Source organism: Salmo salar, chromosome 01 (genome assembly GCF_965601325.2).
Source record: "Salmo salar chromosome 01, fSalSal1, whole genome shotgun sequence".
In the NCBI taxonomy this organism is placed as follows: Eukaryota; Metazoa; Chordata; class Actinopteri; order Salmoniformes; family Salmonidae; genus Salmo; species Salmo salar.
In genome coordinates this window covers 149,448,430-149,469,310 of record NC_138291.1, presented here as the reverse complement: position 1 = coordinate 149,469,310, position 20,881 = coordinate 149,448,430, and the positions used below count along the sequence as shown (strand labels likewise).

At 44.4% G+C, this 20,881-nt stretch overlaps 1 protein-coding gene across 6 annotated transcripts in view; it reads left to right on the top strand.

Moving 5' to 3' along the window:
• Window positions 1–14,701, top strand: part of LOC106565572 (colorectal mutant cancer protein) — a 140,205-nt gene extending 125,504 nt beyond the window's left edge. For all 6 annotated transcript variants that reach the window (XM_014132856.3, XM_014132848.3, XM_082955340.1 and 3 more), the window contains 5 exons: window positions 2,673–2,907; window positions 3,584–3,796; window positions 6,226–6,317; window positions 11,679–11,801; window positions 12,285–14,701. In XM_014132856.3, the coding sequence (XP_013988331.1) occupies window positions 2,673–2,907; window positions 3,584–3,796; window positions 6,226–6,317; window positions 11,679–11,801; window positions 12,285–12,465 (844 nt within the window). In that variant the 3' untranslated portion in view covers window positions 12,466–14,701. The remainder of the gene's footprint in view (window positions 1–2,672; window positions 2,908–3,583; window positions 3,797–6,225; window positions 6,318–11,678; window positions 11,802–12,284) is intronic.
• The last annotated feature ends 6,180 nt before the right edge of the window (window positions 14,702–20,881 follow it).

The following is a 20,881-nucleotide window of genomic DNA, read 5'->3' as shown; positions in this document are numbered from 1 at the left end:
TATTGTAGGAAGCTTGTGGAAGGGTACCCGAAACGTTTGACCCAAGTTAAACAATTTGAAGGCAATGCTACCAAATACTAACAGGCTGACCAGACTGGACACGTCGTGTGCGCGAGCGTCGCAAAATAAATTTAGAAATCCATGTTATTCAATTATTGCACCCACACTGCTCGCGCGTGCCAACACTTTCTTTTCTATTTCTGACACAGATCGCGCTGAAAGTCCTGCATTTCCTCGTTGGTTTATAGAAGCAGGTACCCATGTGCCATCTCCTCATTGGTTATACCCACGTGGGTGATTGAAAGACGAAATGTTTTCCCGGTTGTTGTGGTAAAAGTGTAGATGCCAATCACCATATAAGTTCAAAGATGAAAAGGCCTGGAAGGAGGGGAGATGACTAGAAACGATTCGGTTGGCCGTTTTATGTGTGGATTAATTCTCGGAGTAGAAGACCTTGTGCTTTTCAGGTAAAATAACAACTCAATGTTTATATCCCAGGACAAATTAGCTAGCAAGTGCAAGCTAACTATCTAAATTGCCATACATGTTTAATGCTTTTCGACCTGTCCCCAAATTAATGTCATTGGTTCAGAGTTTGTTTTGATATTTTAACCTGCGTGTTGTGATCGCATTTGGTGTAGGGGGACAAAATAAATGTATGCACGATGGCACATGTGCGCAGACGGTTTGGGTTCCGTGTAATTGAGTGTATGTAATCTTCTAACCCACTGGGAATGTGATGAAAGAAATAAAAGCTGAAATAAATAATTCTCTTTACTATAATTCTGACATTTCACATTCTTAAAATAAAGTGGTGATCCTAACTGACCTAAGACAGGGATTTTTTACTAGGATTAAATGTCAGGAATTGTGAAAAACTGAGTTTAAAAACTTTTGGCTAAGGTGTATGTAAACTTCCGACTTCAACTGTACATAAGTATTCAGCCCCTTTGCTATGAGACTCCATTGATAATCCTTGAGATGTTTCTACAACTTGATTGGAGTCCACCTGTGGTAAATTCAATTGATTGGACATGATTTGGAATGGCACACACCTGTCTATATACGGTCCGACAGTTGGCAGTGCATGTCAGAGCAAAAACAAAGCCATGAGATCAAAGGAATTGTCCGTAGAGCTCCGAGACAGGATTGTGTCGAGGCACAGATCTGGGGAAGGGTACCAAAAAATGTCTGCAGCATTGAGGGTCCCTAAGAATTCAGTGGCCTCCATCATTCTTAAATGGAAGAAGTTTGGAACCACCAAGATTCTACATAGACTGAGCAATCAGGGGAAAAGGGCCTTGGTCAGGGAGGTAACCAAGAACCCAATGGTCACTCTGACAAAACTTCAGAGTTCCTCTGTGGAGATGGGAGAACCTTCCAGAAGGACAACCATCTCTGCAGCAGTCCACCAATCAGGTGGTAGAGTGGCCAGGCGGAAGCCACTCCTCAGTAAAAGGCACATGACAGCCCACTTAGAGTTTACCAAAAGGCACCTAAAGGACTCAGACCATGAGAAACAAGACTCTTTGGCCTGAATTACAATGATGGAACAATCAGCGGCAGGGACTGGGAGACTAGTCAGGATCGAGGGAAAGATGAACAGAGCAAAGTACAGAGAGATCATTGATGAAAACCTGCTCACGAGCGCTCAGGACCTCAGACTGGGGGCGAAGGTTCACCTTCCAACAGGAGAATGACCCTAAGCACACAGCCAAGACAATGCAAGAGTGGCTTCGGGACAAGTCTCTGAATGTCCTTGAGTGGCCCAGCCATAGCCCGGACTTGAACCCGCTCGAACATCCCTGGAGAGACCTGAAAATAGCTGTGTAGCAACACTCCCCATCCAACCTGACAGAGCCTGAGAGGATCTGCAGAGAAGAGTGGGAGAAACTGTCCAAATACAGGTGTGCCAAGCTTGTAGCGTCATACCCAAGAAGACTCGAGGCTGTAATCGCTGCCAAAGGTGCTTCAACAAAGTACTGAGTAAAGGGTCTGAATACTTATGTTAATGTGATATTTCATACATTTTCAAAAATGTCTAAAAACCTATTTTTGCTTTGTCATTATGGGTGTAGATTGATGAGGGGAAAAAGCGATTTAATCAATTTTAGAATAAGGCTGTAACGTAACAAAATGTGGAAAAAGTCAAGGGGTCTGAATACTTTCCAAATGCACTGTATCTGCGTAGACGTCTTTCTTGGTTAACAGATTTGAGGCTGATTGACAACTATAAAGAGTTGTTATGCAATCATGTGTCTAACCAGGTTACTATAGTTTGGTATCAGTCTTTAGCTGGATTTCTACACAGTGTTTGGTGACTTAATTTCTCCATGTGTCAGACTTGCTTTGGCTAGAATCCGCCCATAAGGCACAGACCTAGGAACAGTTTAGCCTCTCTAATCCTGATCTTAACTGTTCAGGGGGAAATGAAGGCTAGTTTCTAGATGCTACAGCTATCATCCAACAGTGCATCATTTTATGATACTATCTCTCATCTCTACCTGTGTGTGTGTGTGTGTGTGTGTGTGTGTGTGTGTGTGTGTGTGTGTGTGTGTGTGTGTGTGTGTGTGTGTGTGTGTGTGTGTGTGTGTGTGTGTGTGTGTGTGTGTGTGTGTGTGTGTGTGTGTGTGTGTGTGTGTGTGTGTGTGTGTGTGTGTGTGTGCGCGTAGCACCACCAGTTCCACGGCCAGCTCATGCGACACTGACTTCTCCAGGGAGGACGAGCAGCGGCTGAAGGACTACGTGCAGCAGCTGAAGAATGACCGTGCGGCGGTCAAACTGACCATGCTGGAGCTGGAGAGCGTTCACGTCGACCCCCTAAGCTTGGAGATCAAGCCCCGGGGAGACACACACAGGCTGGACCTGGAGAACGCTGTGCTGATGCAGGAGCTCATGGCCATGAAGGTGAGGGAGGGAGAGAGGGAGGGAGAGGGAGAGAGGAGGGAGGGAGCATATACGCAGGCTTGTATGAATAAACACACAAAACGTACGCTTCAGTTTAGGGAGTTAGTTAGAATCTGACACTTTGTCCCCACAGTCCTGCTCTTTTAATGAATTGAAAACCTAGTCCTTATGTACTCCTCTGACCTTGGCGATCCGTCTGGTTGATAGGATCTTGTGGTGATGGCTCCACATAAGAGGGCATGAATAGAATTACACTTCCCCTCTGAAATACTAAAGATTGAAACACTCTCACCTCACCATGGATGGCTGAACGTTCTCTAAACAAGATGACTTGCATCAGAACTGTCCCTGTTTGACATTGACTTGCACATTATTTAGTGTTGTGGTGACATTGATAATTCCATGGCCTTCATTCTGTTATTGGCTGTACTGTGCACCATGAACTCTCTTCACTTAACCATGACTGTAGTTAATCCCTCCCTTCTTTTCTTCCTTCCTTCCATCCTTTATATACTTCTTTCCTCCCTCCCTTTCTCCCTCTCTTTCCCCTTTCCTTCCTTCCATGTGGTTAACATCACTTGATCAGAATAATTTGTGGCTTGTGTATATTAACTTGTTTAAGCCTTTCTTTCCTTGTGTGTGTTAAGCCTTTCTTTCTCTCCCTCCTCCCCCCCAGGAGGAGATGGCGGAGCTGAAGGCCCAGCTCTACCTGCTGGAGAAGGAGAAGAAGGCGGTGGAGCTGCGGCTGAGCACGCGGGAGGCCCAGGAGCAGGCCTACCTGGTGCACATCGAGCACCTCAAGGCCGAGGTGGAGGAGCAGCAGGAGCAACGCAGGAGATCCCTCGGCTCCACTGGGAGTGGTAGTAAAGACAAGAGCCAAGCCGCCAAGGTGAAGGGACAACACACACTCATACACACACACACAAGAATTCACCTCAAACAACCCCCCCAGCGCTAACAGGGACAAGTGCCAGGGTGAGGGTGCGCCCACATTTACTCACTCAATTCTCGACCTCGAAGTAGACCTCGTCCACCTCATCGAAAACCCCAGCCCCGAACAGGTCTACCACAGAGCCACAGAGCAGGGTTTAGGCTTGGATTGAGATTGAGATTTGTTGACCGACCTTATAGACAGTGTCTTTCCTGTACACGGCAGCACTCACTCTGACCCAGTCAGTCACATGAAATATTGAAGAGGCTCTCTGCGCAGTAGTCTCTCTGTCTCACTCTCACTCACTCACACACACACACACACACACACACTTTCTCAGTCTGTATGTATTTGGCTCCTGGGATGACTGGTGCTTGAGCCCCCATAGACAACAGTCCTGAAGCTGTGAGGGGCTGTCACTCAGAACGGTTGGCGCACTAGTACCCCCGTTAGTGAGAATCTCCTCTGTGAGAAAGCGGTCTCTACTCTACTCCTAAAATAATTGGATTCTTTCTTATTCTGTTGGGGTTTTCTTCCGGGGAGCTGTCCGTCATTCACTCTGAGCTGGGGCCCTAGAGACGGGGACACTGTGTGCCTGTGAGAGTCCTACTGTCTACACAGAGTGACAGAAATAAAAAGAAAAGACCTGCAGAGGGAGAGAGGAGAAAGGGAGAGTTTAAGAAAGGCCTATTGAGAGGGAGGAAAAGTAGAAGGGGGAGAGGAGAGAGAAGCGAAGGAAGGAAGGCAAACTAAGATAAAGACTGAGTTCTACTGTACTGCGTAACAGGAGCTGACAAAAGGAGGATAAGAAAATGGGAGGAGTGGGTGAGAAAGTAGACAAAGGAGGACTTACAGAGTCTCAACTATCAGACTTTTACCTGAACTCCAAAAGGTCTGGGAGGTCAATTCCATATCAGAGTGCTAAGCCCCTCACACCATCCCTGCCCTGGTCTTCTCTACCCATTTCTTTAATCCAGATAGATAGGGATCAGCTGTCTGTGTGTTGCCAGGATTAAGAAAGGGAGAACACAGGTGTGCTTTTCTCTGATCACAGCCTTGAGCTTCCAATGCTGGTGGCACTACATTAACCTTATAATCCACTGGATACGATAACGGTGTCCTTCCATACGTGAACACATGCACTTCACCTCTCTGTATTCACACACACATAACATATACACCCACGCCCTGCTATCACCGTAGCTCCTTTGGTTCAATAAAGCTTAATCCTCGGTTGCTAGGAGCAACCGACATTGAAGATGCCAATCACAGGACCATCTGTAAATGAAGGTGCTTTTCAGAGTGAAAGCCAGAGCAGCGGCTATTATTGCCTTTCACCCTTCTCTGTCCTTTTATATCTACAGACCAGTTCTCATTGTTGGGGTCTAGAAATGGCCTGCTTGATTGGATCTCGCACACTGGGAAGACTAATAGGCACACACACCTCCTGCTGTGGGAGAGTATACATGCACTCACACGCGCACACACACACACACCATCATTCCACTCTGTCAGAGCCATTCATCATGCACACACAAACACTGCAAGCCCAATCAAGCATAGTTCACACAGCACAAAGGCTATTACCCAACACACACACACCAACAAAACACTAACCAGCATCCCCCAGTATCTTCCCCTCCTCCCTGGTCTCTTCCCATATCCATTTCTCCACTACCTTTAATGGAAGCCATGTTCCAATATCTATCAACAGCCCTGTAATAAAATCAGGCTAGCAGCATAGCAGGCCCTGAAAGTATGACAGCATACCTGTAACTCGATAAGTCATGTAGCATGCTAAATGAATGCTCTGACATGCTTGTCCGTTGTGAATCAGGCTGTATTGTTCTGTAGTCCAGGTGTAGGGCAAATACACCGGGATAATGGGTTGAAGTGGTAGTGCTGCCACCTCATGAACCGGGTGTGCATGTAACAGCTTGAGGTAAACGTTGCACCTAACCACAGATCTAGGATCAGATTACCCTCTCCAAATCGTAACGTCAACCAGTATGTTGAGACATGCAGAGCTGACCTTAGATCACTGTCTTTAGAGGCAACTCATCCTTCTCTGGCAGGTCTGAGAGGGAATGTCCTGCGGAGTAATCCGTGTTTTGGGATTGGTGACATGGGCTTGGTTTATTAATGCGATTTAGTTATATGACTGATTATGTAATGGTGTCTTGAGCTCTTTTACTTGTTCTGTTGTGTGTTATGGTATTGCATTAGAGTGATTGAGGCCAATGTTAACTTGATCACTGTAAGTCTTGTATCTGTAGGCAGCCTAATCATCTCAGCCCATCACGTCACCAGGCCTTGTATGAGAATGGTCATTAGTAGCACTGTGTGGTTGTAGACCAGCTCCCCCTCATGGAAGTGTTATGTTCCAGGATTGTGGAGACTCTCCAGCCATCAGCTTGTCAGATCTGAGGACACTTAATGACAGCGACCTGGCAGCAGAGCTCACCAACGCACTGAGACGGTAAGAAACCCAACACACTGCGTGTGTGTGTGTGTGTGTGTGTGGTTTTTGTTTTTACTATCCTTGTGGGGACCAGAAGTCCTCATAAGAATAGTAAAACAAGGAAGATTCGGGGACATTTCTCCGGTCCCCACAAGGAAAAAGGCTATTTTAGGGGTTAGGTTCAGGGTTAGGGTTACAGTAGGGTTAGGGTTACAGTAGGGTTAGGGTTACAGTAGGGTTAGGGTTACAGTAGGGTTAGGTTCAGGGTTAGGGTTACAGTAGGGTTAGGGTTACAGTAGGGTTAGGGTTACAGTAGGGTTAGGTTAAGGGTTAGGGTTACAGTAGGGTTAGGGTTACAGTAGGGTTAGGGTTACAGTAGGGTTAGGGTTACAGTAGGGTTAGGTTAAGGGTTAGGGTTACAGTAGGGTTAGGTTCAGGGTTAGGGTTACAGTAGGGTTAGGGTTACAGTAGGGTTAGGGTTACAGTAGGGTTAGGTTAAGGGTTAGGGTTTACAGTAGGGTTAGGGTTACAGTAGGGTTAGGGTTACAGTAGGGTTAGGTTCAGGGTTAGGGTTACAGTAGGGTTAGGTTAAGGGTTAGGGTTACAGTAGGGTTAGGTTAAGGGTTAGGGTTACAGTAGGGTTAGGGTTACAGTAGGGTTAGGGTTACAGTAGGGTTAGGTTAAGGGTTAGGGTTACAGTAGGGTTAGGTTAAGGGTTAGGGTTACAGTAGGGTTAGGTTAAGGGTTAGGGTTACAGTAGGGTTAGGGTTACAGTAGGGTTAGGTTAAGGGTTAGGGTTACAGTAGGGTTAGGTTAAGGGTTAGGGTTACAGTAGGGTTAGGGTTACAGTAGGGTTAGGGTTACAGTAGGGTTAGGGTTACAGTAGGGTTAGGTTAAGGGTTAGGGTTACAGTAGGGTTAGGTTAAGGGTTAGGGTTACAGTAGGGTTAGGGTTACAGTAGGGTTAGGGTTACAGTAGGGTTAGGTTAGGGTTACAGTAGGGTTAGGTTAAGGGTTAGGGTTACAGTAGGGTTAGGGTTACAGTAGGGTTAGGTTAAGGGTTAGGGTTACAGTATGGTTAGGTTCAGGGTTAGGGTTACAGTAGGGTTAGGGTTACAGTAGGGTTAGGGTTACAGTAGGGTTAGGTTAAGGGTTAGGGTTACAGTAGGGTTAGGTTAAGGGTTAGGGTTACAGTAGGGTTAGGGTTACAGTAGGGTTAGGGTTACAGTAGGGTTAGGGTTACAGTAGGGTTAGGTTAGGGTTACAGTAGGGTTAGGTTAAGGGTTAGGGTTACAGTAGGGTTAGGTTAAGGGTTAGGGTTACAGTAGGGTTAGGTTAAGGGTTAGGGTTACAGTAGGGTTAGGGTTACAGTAGGGTTAGGGTTACTGTAGGGTTAGGTTAAGGGTTAGGGTTACAGTAGGGTTAGGTTAAGGGTTAGGGTTACAGTAGGGTTAGGTTCAGGGTTAGGGTTACAGTAGGGTTAGGTTAAGGGTTAGGGTTACAGTAGGGTTAGGGTTACAGTAGGGTTAGGGTTACTGTAGGGTTAGGTTAAGGGTTAGGGTTACAGTAGGGTTAGGGTTACAGTAGGGTTAGGTTAAGGGTTAGGGTTACAGTAGGGTTAGGTTAAGGGTTAGGGTTACAGTAGGGTTAGGGTTACAGTAGGGTTAGGGTTACAGTAGGGTTAGGGTTACAGTAGGGTTAGGTTAAGGGTTAGGGTTACAGTAGGGTTAGGGTTACAGTAGGGTTAGGGTTACAGTAGGGTTAGGTTAAGGGTTAGGGTTACAGTAGGGTTAGGTTAAGGGTTAGGGTTACAGTAGGGTTAGGTTCAGGGTTAGGGTTACAGTAGGGTTAGGGTTACAGTAGGGTTAGGTTAAGGGTTAGGGTTACAGTAGGGTTAGGGTTACAGTAGGGTTAGGTTAAGGGTTAGGGTTACAGTAGGGTTAGGGTTACAGTAGGGTTAGGTTAAGGGTTAGGGTTACAGTAGGGTTAGGTTCAGGGTTAGGGTTACAGTAGGGTTAGGTTCAGGTTTAGGGTTACAGTAGGGTTAGGTTAAGGGTTAGGGTTACAGTAGGGTTAGGGTTACAGTAGGGTTAGGGTTACAGTAGGGTTAGGGTTACAGTAGGGTTAGGTTAAGGGTTAGGGTTAGGGTTACAGTAGGGTTAGGTTCAGGGTTTGGGTTACAGTAGGTTTAGGGTTACAGTAGGGTTAAGGTTACAGTAGGGTTAGGTTAAGGGTTAGGGTTACAGTAGGGTTAGGGTTACAGTAGGGTTAGGTTAAGGGTTAGGGTTACAGTAGGGTTAGGTTCAGGGTTAGGGTTACAGTAGGGTTAGGTTCAGGGTTAGGGTTACAGTAGGGTTAGGTTAAGGGTTAGGGTTACAGTAGGGTTAGGTTCAGGGTTAGGGTTACAGTAGGGTTAGGTTCAGGGTTAGGGTTACAGTAGGGTTAGGTTAAGGGTTAGGGTTACAGTAGGGTTAGGGTTACAGTAGGGTTAGGGTTACAGTAGGGTTAGGTTCAGGGTTAGGGTTACAGTAGGGTTAGGTTAAGGGTTAGGGAAAATAGGATTTGGAATTGGAATCAATTATTTGGTCCCCACAAGGATAGTAAAACAAACGTGTGTGTGTGTGTGTGTGTCAGACCTGGGATAACTATAATTCTAGCTATGCTTTGTGTAAAGATGTTTGTTTTCAGGGGAACAAATAGTTACTTTGGAGGTGACTACAACTATCTGAATACAGATCTGAGAAAGCAAATACTTCAAAAATGAATACAGATCTGAGAAAGCAAATACTTCAAAAATGAATACAGATCTGAGAAAGCAAATACTTCAAAAATGAATACAGATCTGAGAAAGCAAATACTTCAAAAATGAATACAGATCGCTCTGCCATTTCCTGGTTGCTAAAACTAATAGTTTGCCTAAGTTCAGTTTTTGACAAAACAAGTAAGTATAGTTTAGAGAATCATTGTACCATCTAAACCGCTGTGAAATATATTTTCCAAAACCAAAACTATAGTATTTTCTGCAGTTTTAAATCCGAAAGTAAGAGCAGGAAGCATAGAAATAGCGCACATAGAACAGATCTACCTCTTCTTATACTTGCTTTCAATGAGTGACATATCTATAACACATTTTTATGTGCATTTGGTCGGGTTAACCAAAAAGTTACATATTGCAGCTTTAAAGGAAGTGACGACTTTTCTGAAATTATTGAATTGGCTGCCTTCAACTAATGGCAGGGCTGTATCTGGAACTGCATGTTGAATATGGAAATAGAATGAATAGAGCACACATAATCGCATACTATTCCAATCTATCTGACAGTCATATTTGATCTACCGTAATTTCCGGACTATAAGCCGCAACTTTTTTCCCATGCTTTGAACCTCGCAGCTTAAACAATAATATAATATATGGATTTTTTCCGGCTTTCGAATTTTTTTTTCTCCAAAAAAACACATTCTGTGACGTCCTCAGTTTTTTGGCGGCATGAAGCTTTCATTAGACCAATGAAATTGCCGAACGGGTTAAGGTCAAACAACTTTTTTGTTTAATGTTTAGATTAAATCGAGCGCTCTCAAACTTCCCATCATTCTGATTACGATAGTCATTTTGTCACCCTCATCATGGCAAAGACACGGAGAAATGCATATGATGCAGCTTTCAAGTTGAAGGCGATTGATCTGGCTGTTGGAAAAGGAAATAGAGCTGCTGCATGGGAGCTTGGTCTTAATGAGTCGATGATAAGACGTTGGAAACAGCAGCGTGAGGAATTGAGTGCAAAAAGACAACTAAAGCTTACTGCTAATTTTTTGTTACAAGCCGTGTTTCGTTAAAGCCTGTGTAAAGTTCATTTGTTTCAATGTACCGGTAGGCACCTGCGGCTTATAGACATGTGCGGCTTATTTATGTTCAAAATAAATACAAAAATTAAATTCAGTGGGTGTGGCTTATATTCAGGTGCGCTCAATAGTCCGGAAATTACGGTACACAATACATTTCTATCTGAAGATTTAGTAACTGTCCATTCTCCTGAATGTCCATTGCCCCAGGTGTACATAATCAAGTCAAAGCAATGATATTTTGTACAGATAAGTATTTGTATTGCTCAACTACTGTATGACTCTTTCAACATGCCACTGAAAAGGTAGAATGCTGTAATACATTATATGATACCTGAAAATACTGAGTAATTCAAATACATTTGCAAACATTGCAAACAGCAAGTTGAACATTGAGCAAAAACAAATTCCAACCTCTTTGTCCATCTGAGGGTAAGTGTTCTTGTTTCAAACACACACTATACCATTTTTCTTTTTTTAAATTATTATCATTATTTTTTATTTAACCTTTATTTAACTAGGCAAGTCAGTTAAGAACAAATTCTTATTTACAATGACGGCCTAGGAACAGTGGGATAGCTTACTCAGAATATAAGCTAGCATGATTTTCCACCTACCTTGGCTATAGTTGATTCAAGAAGGCAGTTTGGGGATATTTAGTTTCCTTTAGACACTTAATAGCCATATTTTGTTACTCTTAGCATTCTCAGTAACACTTAACATGAAACTGTTCTTGTGCCTGTGTAATAAAACGGTAATTACATTAGGAACAACATTTTATTTGCATGTTGTTGCATTATACCTTGGTAATTGCATTTTAATTGCATAGCAACAAGCTGCAAGTTTTTGTAACTACTATACACAGGAGGAATAGTGACTTCCTTATTCCACTCATGTAAAAACTCCAGTATTATACAATTATAAAGCAATTTCCAAAGTCATATGTGACAACAATGTTGCTATTGTAATAATCACTATTGTAATAATACAGTTACTACACCAGTATAGGAACTGGATGTCAAGTGTTACTGTATTATTATGAAAATATATTTGTTAGTCATTTTGAAGCTGCAAAAGTGGTCTACTCGAATGATGAGGTGATTCCATGTCCCTCATGTATTTAATTATAGGTTATATAAAGATGAACGTCTAAGAGCCCTCCAAACCATGTGCTTTTGATCATATATTTAGACAAATTCAACTAACTGTTGTAGTTTTTGGTTCTTCATCAAATATTTGGCAGCCAACAAATAAATATTTGTTTCTTTTCAAATAACTTGCATATATTTACAAACCTGTTTTCTGACAGGTGTTGAAAATAATTCCAAATATGATTTGTTTTTCTGAGACCTGTATTTGAATATCAAAGAAAATAGTTGCCTTTTAGTTGAAACCCTACATAAACTGCTGTATATTCGACTACCTTGAGTATTTGAAAAGTTGCTATTTTCAAGTAAATTACAAAAATACAACTATTTTCTGCTTAGGTCTGGTGTGTGTGTCTTCCTGACTTCCTGAATCCCGTGTGTGTGTGTCTCAGAGAGAAGAGGCTGAAGGGGCGTGTCCAGGAGCTGGTGACAGCGCTGGAGAGACTAACCAAGAGCAGCGAGGTCCGCCACCAGCAGAGTGCCGAGTTCGTCAACGACCTCAAACGGGCCAACAGGTAACCATGACAACACAAAGGAGGGGAGGAAATATGTTTAGTGACTAAAAGTGGAAATGTTTATTGGTATTCAGACTTAATTCTGTGCGTGTTGTGGGGCTTGTTTATGACTACCAATAGATAAAGAATGAAAAGGTCTTGGGAAAATGAATACAGTTCAGCTATTTGGATTCTTTTTTTTACTGTAATTGTTTTGTAATACAGCGTTGCCATCTAGTGGGAAAAGGGGGTGAATTGATATAGAACAGCACTATTCTTTATGGATTGCATAAACACAATTTTCCTCCTAAACACATTCAAGTTAATTACTACATCTCACTATTTCACTTTCACTGCAACCCCTCAGCACCTCTGTCTCTGTGACTGAACTCACCAAAATCAGAACCAACTGAAGCCGATCCATCCATCTGTCTGTCTGCATTGTCCTGTCTAGCCATTTGACTCTCTCTCTCTCTCTCTCTCTCTTTCTCTCTAACTCTCTAGTAACCTGGTGGCAGCATACGAGAAGGCCAAGAAGAAGCACCAGGGCAAGCTGAAAAAGCTGGAGGCTCAGATGATGGCCATGGTGGAGCGCCACGAGACCCACGTCCGCATGCTCAAACAACGCATCGCCCTGCTGGAGGAGGAGAACTCACGGCCACACACCAATGAGACGTCCCTATGAGAACTGATGAGACGTCCCTATGAGAACTGATGAGTCGTCCCTATGAGAACTCACCAGACGTCTCTATGAGAACTCACCAGACGTCTCTATGAGAACTCACCAGACGTCTCTATGAGAACTCACCAGACGTCTCTATGAGAACTCACCAGACGTCTCTATGAGAACTCACCAGACGTCTCTATGAGAACTCACCAGACGTCTCTATGAGAACTCACCAGACGTCTCTATGAGAACTCACCAGACGTCTCTATGAGAACTCACCAGACGTCTCTATGAGAACTCACCAGACGTCTCTATGAGAACTCACCAGACGTCACTATGAGAACTCACCAGACGTCACTATGAGAACTCACCAGACGTCACTATGAGAACTCACAAGAATACATGGCAATGAGAGACATCACCATGAGATCTTACAGCCACATACTAACGAGGCGTCACTATGAGATCTCACGAGAACTCACTAGGAGAACTCAAAGCTCCACACCAACAGGACCTCTGTGTGAGCATTATTATGAGCAACGGTTAGAGGAGGTGACGAGGGAGAGGAAAGACTGATGTGTGTTGAGAATGTAACCCTTTCCTACCAACCCAGAGATACCCTGCAGTCCTATTGGGCACATATACGTGTGGGAGGACACTGCAGTGATAGCTGCAAGCTCATTGGCCAGCTGTATAATAATGTACTTTTTTTGAAAGCACTACTATCCTTACTGGCAAATTATTCGCTATTATGTCTCCCACTTTATTTCATATGTTTATGGTAGTCTTTAGTAGCCTTTTTGTTATCTCAAGGTTTGACCGCAAATTATTTTGGAAATATTTTAGATCGATGTTGTCATTTAAAGTTATTCCTTTTTGTTGCCAGTTGGCACTATTTTGAGCGATTCCCTTTTTAAGGAATTCCATTCTCTCAGCTCTACTTAACAACTTCACAGTTTTCAGTCTACAATGTACACTCTGCCATAGTGAAGACTCACTGAACACAAGGGCTCTATTCACTCAAACCTTTCACTGGGTTTGACGTCTGAATATGTCAAAAACATAATTCTTCTTGCACTGTCATTTGAATTGTCACACAGGTAGAAATGTTGTCTTTGACGTAACTGGCAAGCCTGCTTCCCAGATTGGGATAGGGCCCTAAGTCAATACCTCACAGTGTGCAAAATGTCCTTCCAATATGAATGGCAGTGTTTCAGCACGGGCCTTGAACTGTACAACAGTGAATCAATCGCAAAATACTCTAGTAGGTGTGTGTGTGCATGGAGGGGAGATAACAATCGGGTTTTATGTGTGTGTGAGAATGTTTGAGACAGAGATACAAGATTATGCCTTGTCATCCCCTTCATACACACAGAGTTGTTGTACACACACAAACATCCTCTCCAGCCGCAGCACTTTTCACTTCCCTCTGGATAATATCACCACATTGCCTTGTTGAGGACTCTTTGTTTTTCTGCAAGACTTAAACCTGCAAGACCTGTTAACCAATGGCTGCTCCACTTTCTCTGGACGAGGGAACCACATACTATTCTATAGCAATCTGAGATGCTGCGTTCTCTCACTCTACCTGACTGCTGTATCGTTCAACATACGTACTACTGTATCTAGCTACTATAAGTATACTTAAGCAGGGACAGACTGGCACCCAGATGACACCCATGTTTCTAGATAACCCTCAATAGCCTGGTATACAGACATTTTAATTAGGCAGGGGTGAGGGGGTCAATTGCATATGAATTCCATCTAATTTATTTATGGGAATTGTATTTGACAATATTTTTGCTTTGATTCAATAACCAAATGTCCTTTTCATTCCCTGAGTTTCAATGTATTGACCCCAGTCCTGCTATTTGGTAAGACCCACAGCATATGAAAGCAAGCACTGGCGTGTAGACTAGTGTAGTAGTGATGTCATTTCCTCTTAATAAACTGATTATAATATTATCACGCAAATACCTGTATTCTGTTTCTGTTGTGCATCTCGACCAGACCACACTCAGGTGAATCTGGGGAATACTCCAGTTGAGTGGGTGGTTTCATCTTCTGTTCTGTGAATGAGATGAGGGGTAGCAAAGGGGGGGGGGGGGGGGTAAGAAAGGAGGGTTGGCAAACTAATGACCTTATTTGCACAGATATGTTTTGTAATCAAATCTTGGCTATCATTGTTTTGTTGGTTTTAATACAGATAGTATTTGTTTATATTATAAAGTAATAAACCAATTTTAAAGTGAAATGCCAATTGAGTGCTTCTGTTTTTCTTGTCATACAAACCAGCATTGGTACATTCAGAAGACCAGGTTTAAAGTAAAATTTTTAAAAAAACATGTCTGTCTGTATTACGAGACTACTCTATTTTTAGTAATGTACAACTTATTTCTCACAATTATTCTTTGGAACGCTACTTCTCTTACACCGTTTAAGCTAGAAATGCCATTTAAACGTAAAAACGTGTAGACCGGTCAGGAACATTTTGATATCTTTTATACTTTTTTAACTATTAAGCTTTTTGTCCATCTTTTTGTCCTCCATCCAAGGTCCCATTGTTACAAACTCCCAGACTTCCAACATTCTATTCACAGTAAACAATGTAACTTTTGACACAAATCAGCTATTATGACTACTTTCCCAACAACTTAGGCAAAAACGTATAAAATCTTTGTCTACTTCTCTGCTATTGAAATCAGAACCGAATTATCTTCTACCAATCAAGAGGTAAAGCTGTTTTAGAACCACATCAACTAGTTTCATTAAGCTAACTTCCCGCTGTTGAATATAACTGGAACTTTGAAAAATGGGGAGCACAGTTATTTATACTGCACTCTAACTGCAGTTACACTGCAAAATGACCAGTAAAAATAGCTTATTTTGGATGCAGTGTTTGCACCATACTGCAGTTATACTGCACTCGAACTGCATTTATACTGCAGTGTACTGCAGTTACATTTACATTTACATTTAAGTCATTTAGCAGACGCTCTTATCCAGAGCGACTTACAAAATGGTGCATTCACCTTATGATATCCAGTGGAACAACCACTTTACAATAGTGCATCTAAATATTTTAAAGGGGGGGGGGGTTAGAAGGATTACTTTATCCTATCCTAGGTATTCCTTAAAGAGGTGGGGTTTCAGGTGTCTCCGGAAGGTGGTGATTGACTCCGCTGTCCTGGCGTCGTGAGGGAGCTTGTTCCACCATTGGGGTGCCAGAGCAGCGAACAGTTTTGACTGGGCTGAGCGGGAACTGTGCTTCCTCAGAGGTAGGGGGGCCAGCAGGCCAGTGGTGGATGAACGCAGTGCCCTTGTTTGGGTGTAGGGCCTGATCAGAGCCTGAAGGTATGGAGGTGCCGTTCCCTTCACAGCTCCGTAGGCAATCACCATGGTCTTGTAGCGGATGCGAGCTTCAACTGGAAGCCAGTGGAGAGAGCGGAGGAGCGGGGTGACGTGAGAGAACTTGGGAAGGTTGAACATCAGACGGGCTGCGGAGTTCTGGATGAGTTGTAGGGGTTTAATGGCACAGGCAGGGAGCCCAGCCAACAGCGAGTTGCAGTAATCCAGACGGGAGATGACAAGTGCCTGGATTAGGACCTGCGCCGCTTCCTGTGTGAGGCAGGGTCGTACTCTGCGAATGTTGTAGAGCATGAACCTACGGATCGGGTCACCGCCTTGATGTTGGTGGAGAACGACAGGGTGTTGTCCAGGGTCACGCCAAGGCTCTTAGCACTCTGGGAGGAGGACACAAGGGAGTTGTCAACCGTGATGGCGAGATCATGGAACGGGCAGTCCTTCCCCGGGAGGAAGAGCAGCTCCATCTTGCCGAGGTTCAGCTTGAGCTGGTGATCCGTCATCCACACTGATATGTCTGACAGACATGCAGAGATGCGATTCGCCGCCTGGTTATCAGAAGGGGGAAAGGAGAAGATTAATTGTGTGTCGTCTGCATAGCAATGATAGGAGAGACCATGTGAGGATATGACAGAGCCAAGTGACTTGGTGTATAGCGAGAATAGGAGAGGGCCTAGAACAGAGCCCTGGGGGACACCAGTGGTGAGAGCGCATGGTGCGGAGACAGATTCTCGCCACGCCACCTGGTAGGAGCGACCTGTCAGGTAGGACGCAATCCAAGCGTGGGCCGCGCCGGAGATGCCCAACTCGGAGAGGGTGGAGAGGAGGATCTGATGGTTCACAGTATCAAAGGCAGCAGATGGGTCTAGAAGGATGAGAGCAGAGGAGAGAGAGTTAGCTTTAGCAGTGCGGAGAGCCTCCGTGACACAGAGAAGAGCAGTCTCAGTTGAATGCCCAGTCTTGAAACCTGACTGATTAGGATCAAGAAGGTCATTCTGAGAGAGATAGCAGGAGAGCTGGCCAAGGACGGCACGTTCAAGAGTTTTGGAGAGAAAAGAAAGAAGGGATACTGGTCTGTAGTTGTTGACATCGGAGGGATCGAGTGTAGGTTTTTTCAGAAGGGGTGCAACTCTCGCTCTCTTGAAGACGGAAGGGACGTAGCCAGCGGTCAAGGATGAGTTGATGAGCGAGGTGAGGAAGGGGAGAAGGTCTCCGGAAATGGTCTGGAGAAGAGAGGAGGGGATAGGGTCAAGTGGGCAGGTTGTTGGGCGGCCGGCCGTCACAAGACGCGAGATTTCATCTGGAGAGAGAGGGGAGAAAGAGGTCAAAGCACAGGGTAGGGCAGTGTGAGCAGGACCAGCGGTGTCGTTTGACTTAGCAAACGAGGATCGGATATCGTCAACCTTCTTTTCAAAATGGTTGACGAAGTCATCCGCAGAGAGGGAGGAGGGGGGGGGGGGGGGAGGAGGATTCAGGAGGGAGGAGAAGGTAGCAAAGAGCTTCCTAGGGTTAGAGGCAGATGCTTGGAATTTAGAGTGGTAGAAAGTGGCTTTAGCAGCAGAGACAGAAGAGGAGAATGTAGAGAGGAGTGAGTGAAAGGATGCCAGGTCCGCAGGGAGGCGAGTTTTCCTCCATTTCCGCTCGGCTGCCCGGAGCCCTGTTCTGTGAGCTCGTAGTGAGTCGTCGAGCCACGGAGCAGGAGGGGAGGACCGAGCCGGCCTGGAGGATAGGGGACAGAGAAAATCAAAGGATGCAGAAAGGGAGGAGAGGAGGGTTGAGGAGGCAGAATCAGGAGATAGGTTGGAGAAGGTTTGAGCAGAGGGAAGAGATGATAGGATGGAAGAGGAGAGAGTAGCGGGAGAGAGCGAAGGTTGGGAAGGCGCAATACCATCCGAGTAGGGGCAGAGTGAGAAGTGTTGGATGAGAGCAAGAGGGAAAAGGATACAAGGTAGTGGTCGGAGATTTGGAGGGGAGTTGCAATGAGATTAGTGGAAGAACAGCATCTAGTAAAGATGAGGTCAAGCGTATTGCCTGCCTTGTGAGTAGGGGGGGAAGGTGAGAGGGTGAGGTCAAAAGAGGAGAGGAGTGGAAAGAAGGAGGCAGAGAGGAATGAGTCAAAGGTAGACGTGGGGAGGTTAAAGTCACCCAGAACTGTGAGAGGTGAGCCATCCTCAGGAAAGGAACTTATCAAGGCGTCAAGCTCATTGATGAACTCTCCAAGGGAACCTGGAGGGCGATAAATGATAAGGATGTTAAGCTTGAAAGGGCTGGTAACTGTGACAGCATGGAATTCAAATGAGGAGATAGACAGATGGGTCAAGGGAGAAAGAGAGAATGTCCACTTGGGAGAGATGAGGATTCCAGTGCCACCACCCCGCTGGCTCGATGCTCTAGGGGTATGCGAGAACACGTGGGCAGACGAAGAGAGAGCAGTAGGACTAGCAGTGTTATCTGTGGTAATCCATGTTTCCGTCAGCGCCAGGAAGTCTAGGGACTGGAGGGTAGCATAGGCTGAGATGAACTCAGCCTTGTTGGCTGCAGACCGGCAGTTCCAGAGGCTGCCGGAGACCTGGAACTCCACGTGGGTCGTGCGCGCTGGGACCACCAGGTTGGAGTGGCAGCGGCCACGCGGTGTGAAGCGTTTGTATGGCCTGTGCAGAAAGGAGAGAACAGGGATAGACAGAGACATAGTTGACAAGCTACAGAAGTGTTGTTTCTTGTATTATTGTCTCCTGTGTCTTTAGAGAACTGTTTCACTTTGATATCCTTTTTCTTCTGTCCTGATTTTCTCTTTCTTTTCTTCTGTTAACTAGATATTCTTTGTTGTTCTTCGTTAGCTAGCTAGCTTCTTCCAAAAGAGTCCCTAGCAACTGCTTAGCAACTGGTAAACAATTCAGCTAGCTAAGATAACTACAATTTTATGAAAAATAGTTATTTTTCAAAAGCCTATCTTCTTTGTTTGTTGCTTGTTTTTTCTCCTATTCAGTCTTGCAGTTTTCTTTTGCTTTTTTCCGATGTACTTCACTCTAAAAACCATGTAAATTTCAATATTTGTAGGAGCTCATTTTTCAGCTGCTGCTGCTCAAATTGGAGTTCCGGAACTGCAGTTATACTGCACTCTGACTGCAATTTGTTTTCGTAAGGGGGCCTTTAATGGTCCCGTGTGGCTCAGTTGCTAGAGCATGGTGTTTTCAATGCCAGGGTTGTGGGTTCGATTCCCACGGGGGACCAGTATGGAAAAAAAAAAAATTGTAAAAGAAATCTATGCATTCACTACTATAAGTCGCTCTGGATAAGAGCGTCTGCTAAATGACTAAAATGTAATGTAAATGTAATGTAATGTAATGCCAAATAGTGTCCGTTCCCACAAATAGTGTGTCCTTCTACGTCACAATAGGATTCGATGAGTTCTAGCTTCTGTTGCTAGGACTGTTGCTAAAACTTTCAACATTCTGACCGGATTACATAATGAACCAAAGCGTCTGTTGCTATGCTGGTTGCTTGGCTCTATTTTACCTCGTAGGAGGATGCGGGCAGTTGTAGATCTATTTCACCACATAAATTATTACCTCAGAATTACTCTCAAAGGAGAGGTAGAGGGGGACACTATTTGGCCGGGAGACATTATTTGGCATGACAGGCCCACATTCAAAATTCATAAGGTTGATATAGTATTCTATTAAAGTAATCAGACCAGATATTTTAATATATTTCACTTTGATTTTATTCCACTGCTTCACTTAAGAAAAAAGTTTTAAACTTCTTCAACTACCACAAAAATACTTTTAAAGAGCTGAAGCAAGTCACAAAATGTTTCTTCATGGGAAATTAAAAAAATTAAATTAAATAATAAAATTAATTAAATTAAATAATAAAATTTACATGGTTTTTAGCGTGAAGTACATCGGAAAAAAGCAAAAGAAAACTGCAAAACTGAATAGGAGAAAAAACAAGCAACAAACAAAGAAGATAGGCTTTTGAAAAATAACTATTCTTCATAAATTTGTAGTTATCTTAGCTAGCTGAATTGTTTACCAGTTGCTAAGCAGTTGCTAGGGACTCTTTTGGAAGAAGCTAGCTAGCTAACGAAGAACAACAAAGAATATCTAGTTAACAGAAGAAAAGAAAGAGAAAATCAGGACAGAAGAAAAAGGATATCAAAGTGAAACAGTTCTCTAAAGACACAAGAGACAATAATACAAGAAACAACACTTCTGTAGCTTGTCAACTATGTCTCTGTCTATCCCTGTTCTCTCCTCTCTGCACAGGCCATACAAACGCTTCACACCGCGTGGCCGCTGCCACTCTAACCTGGTGGTCCCAGCGCGCACGACCCACGTGGAGTTCCAGGTCTCCGGCAGCCTCTGGAACTGCCGGTCTGCAGCCAACAAGGCTGAGTTCATCTCAGCCTATGCTACCCTCCAGTCCCTAGACTTCCTGGCGCTGACGGAAACATGGATTACCACAGATAACACTGCTAGTCCTACTGCTCTCTCTTCGTCTGCCCACGTGTTCTCGCATACCCCTAGAGCATCGAGCCAGCGGGGTGGTGGCACTGGAATCCTCATCTCTCCCAAGTGGACATTCTCTCTTTCTCCCCTGACCCATCTGTCTATCTCCTCATTTGAATTCCATGCTGTCACAGTTACCAGCCCTTTCAAGCTTAACATCCTTATCATTTATCGCCCTCCAGGTTCCCTTGGAGAGTTCATCAATGAGCTTGACGCCTTGATAAGTTCCTTTCCTGAGGATGGCTCACCTCTCACAGTTCTGGGTGACTTTAACCTCCCCACGTCTACCTTTGACTCATTCCTCTCTGCCTCCTTCTTTCCACTCCTCTCCTCTTTTGACCTCACCCTCTCACCTTCCCCCCCTACTCACAAGGCAGGCAATACGCTTGACCTCATCTTTACTAGATGCTGTTCTTCCACTAATCTCATTGCAACTCCTCTCCAAATCTCCGACCACTACCTTGTATCCTTTTCCCTCTTGCTCTCATCCAACACTTCTCACTCTGCCCCTACTCGGATGGTATTGCGCCGTCCCAACCTTCGCTCTCTCTCTCCCGCTA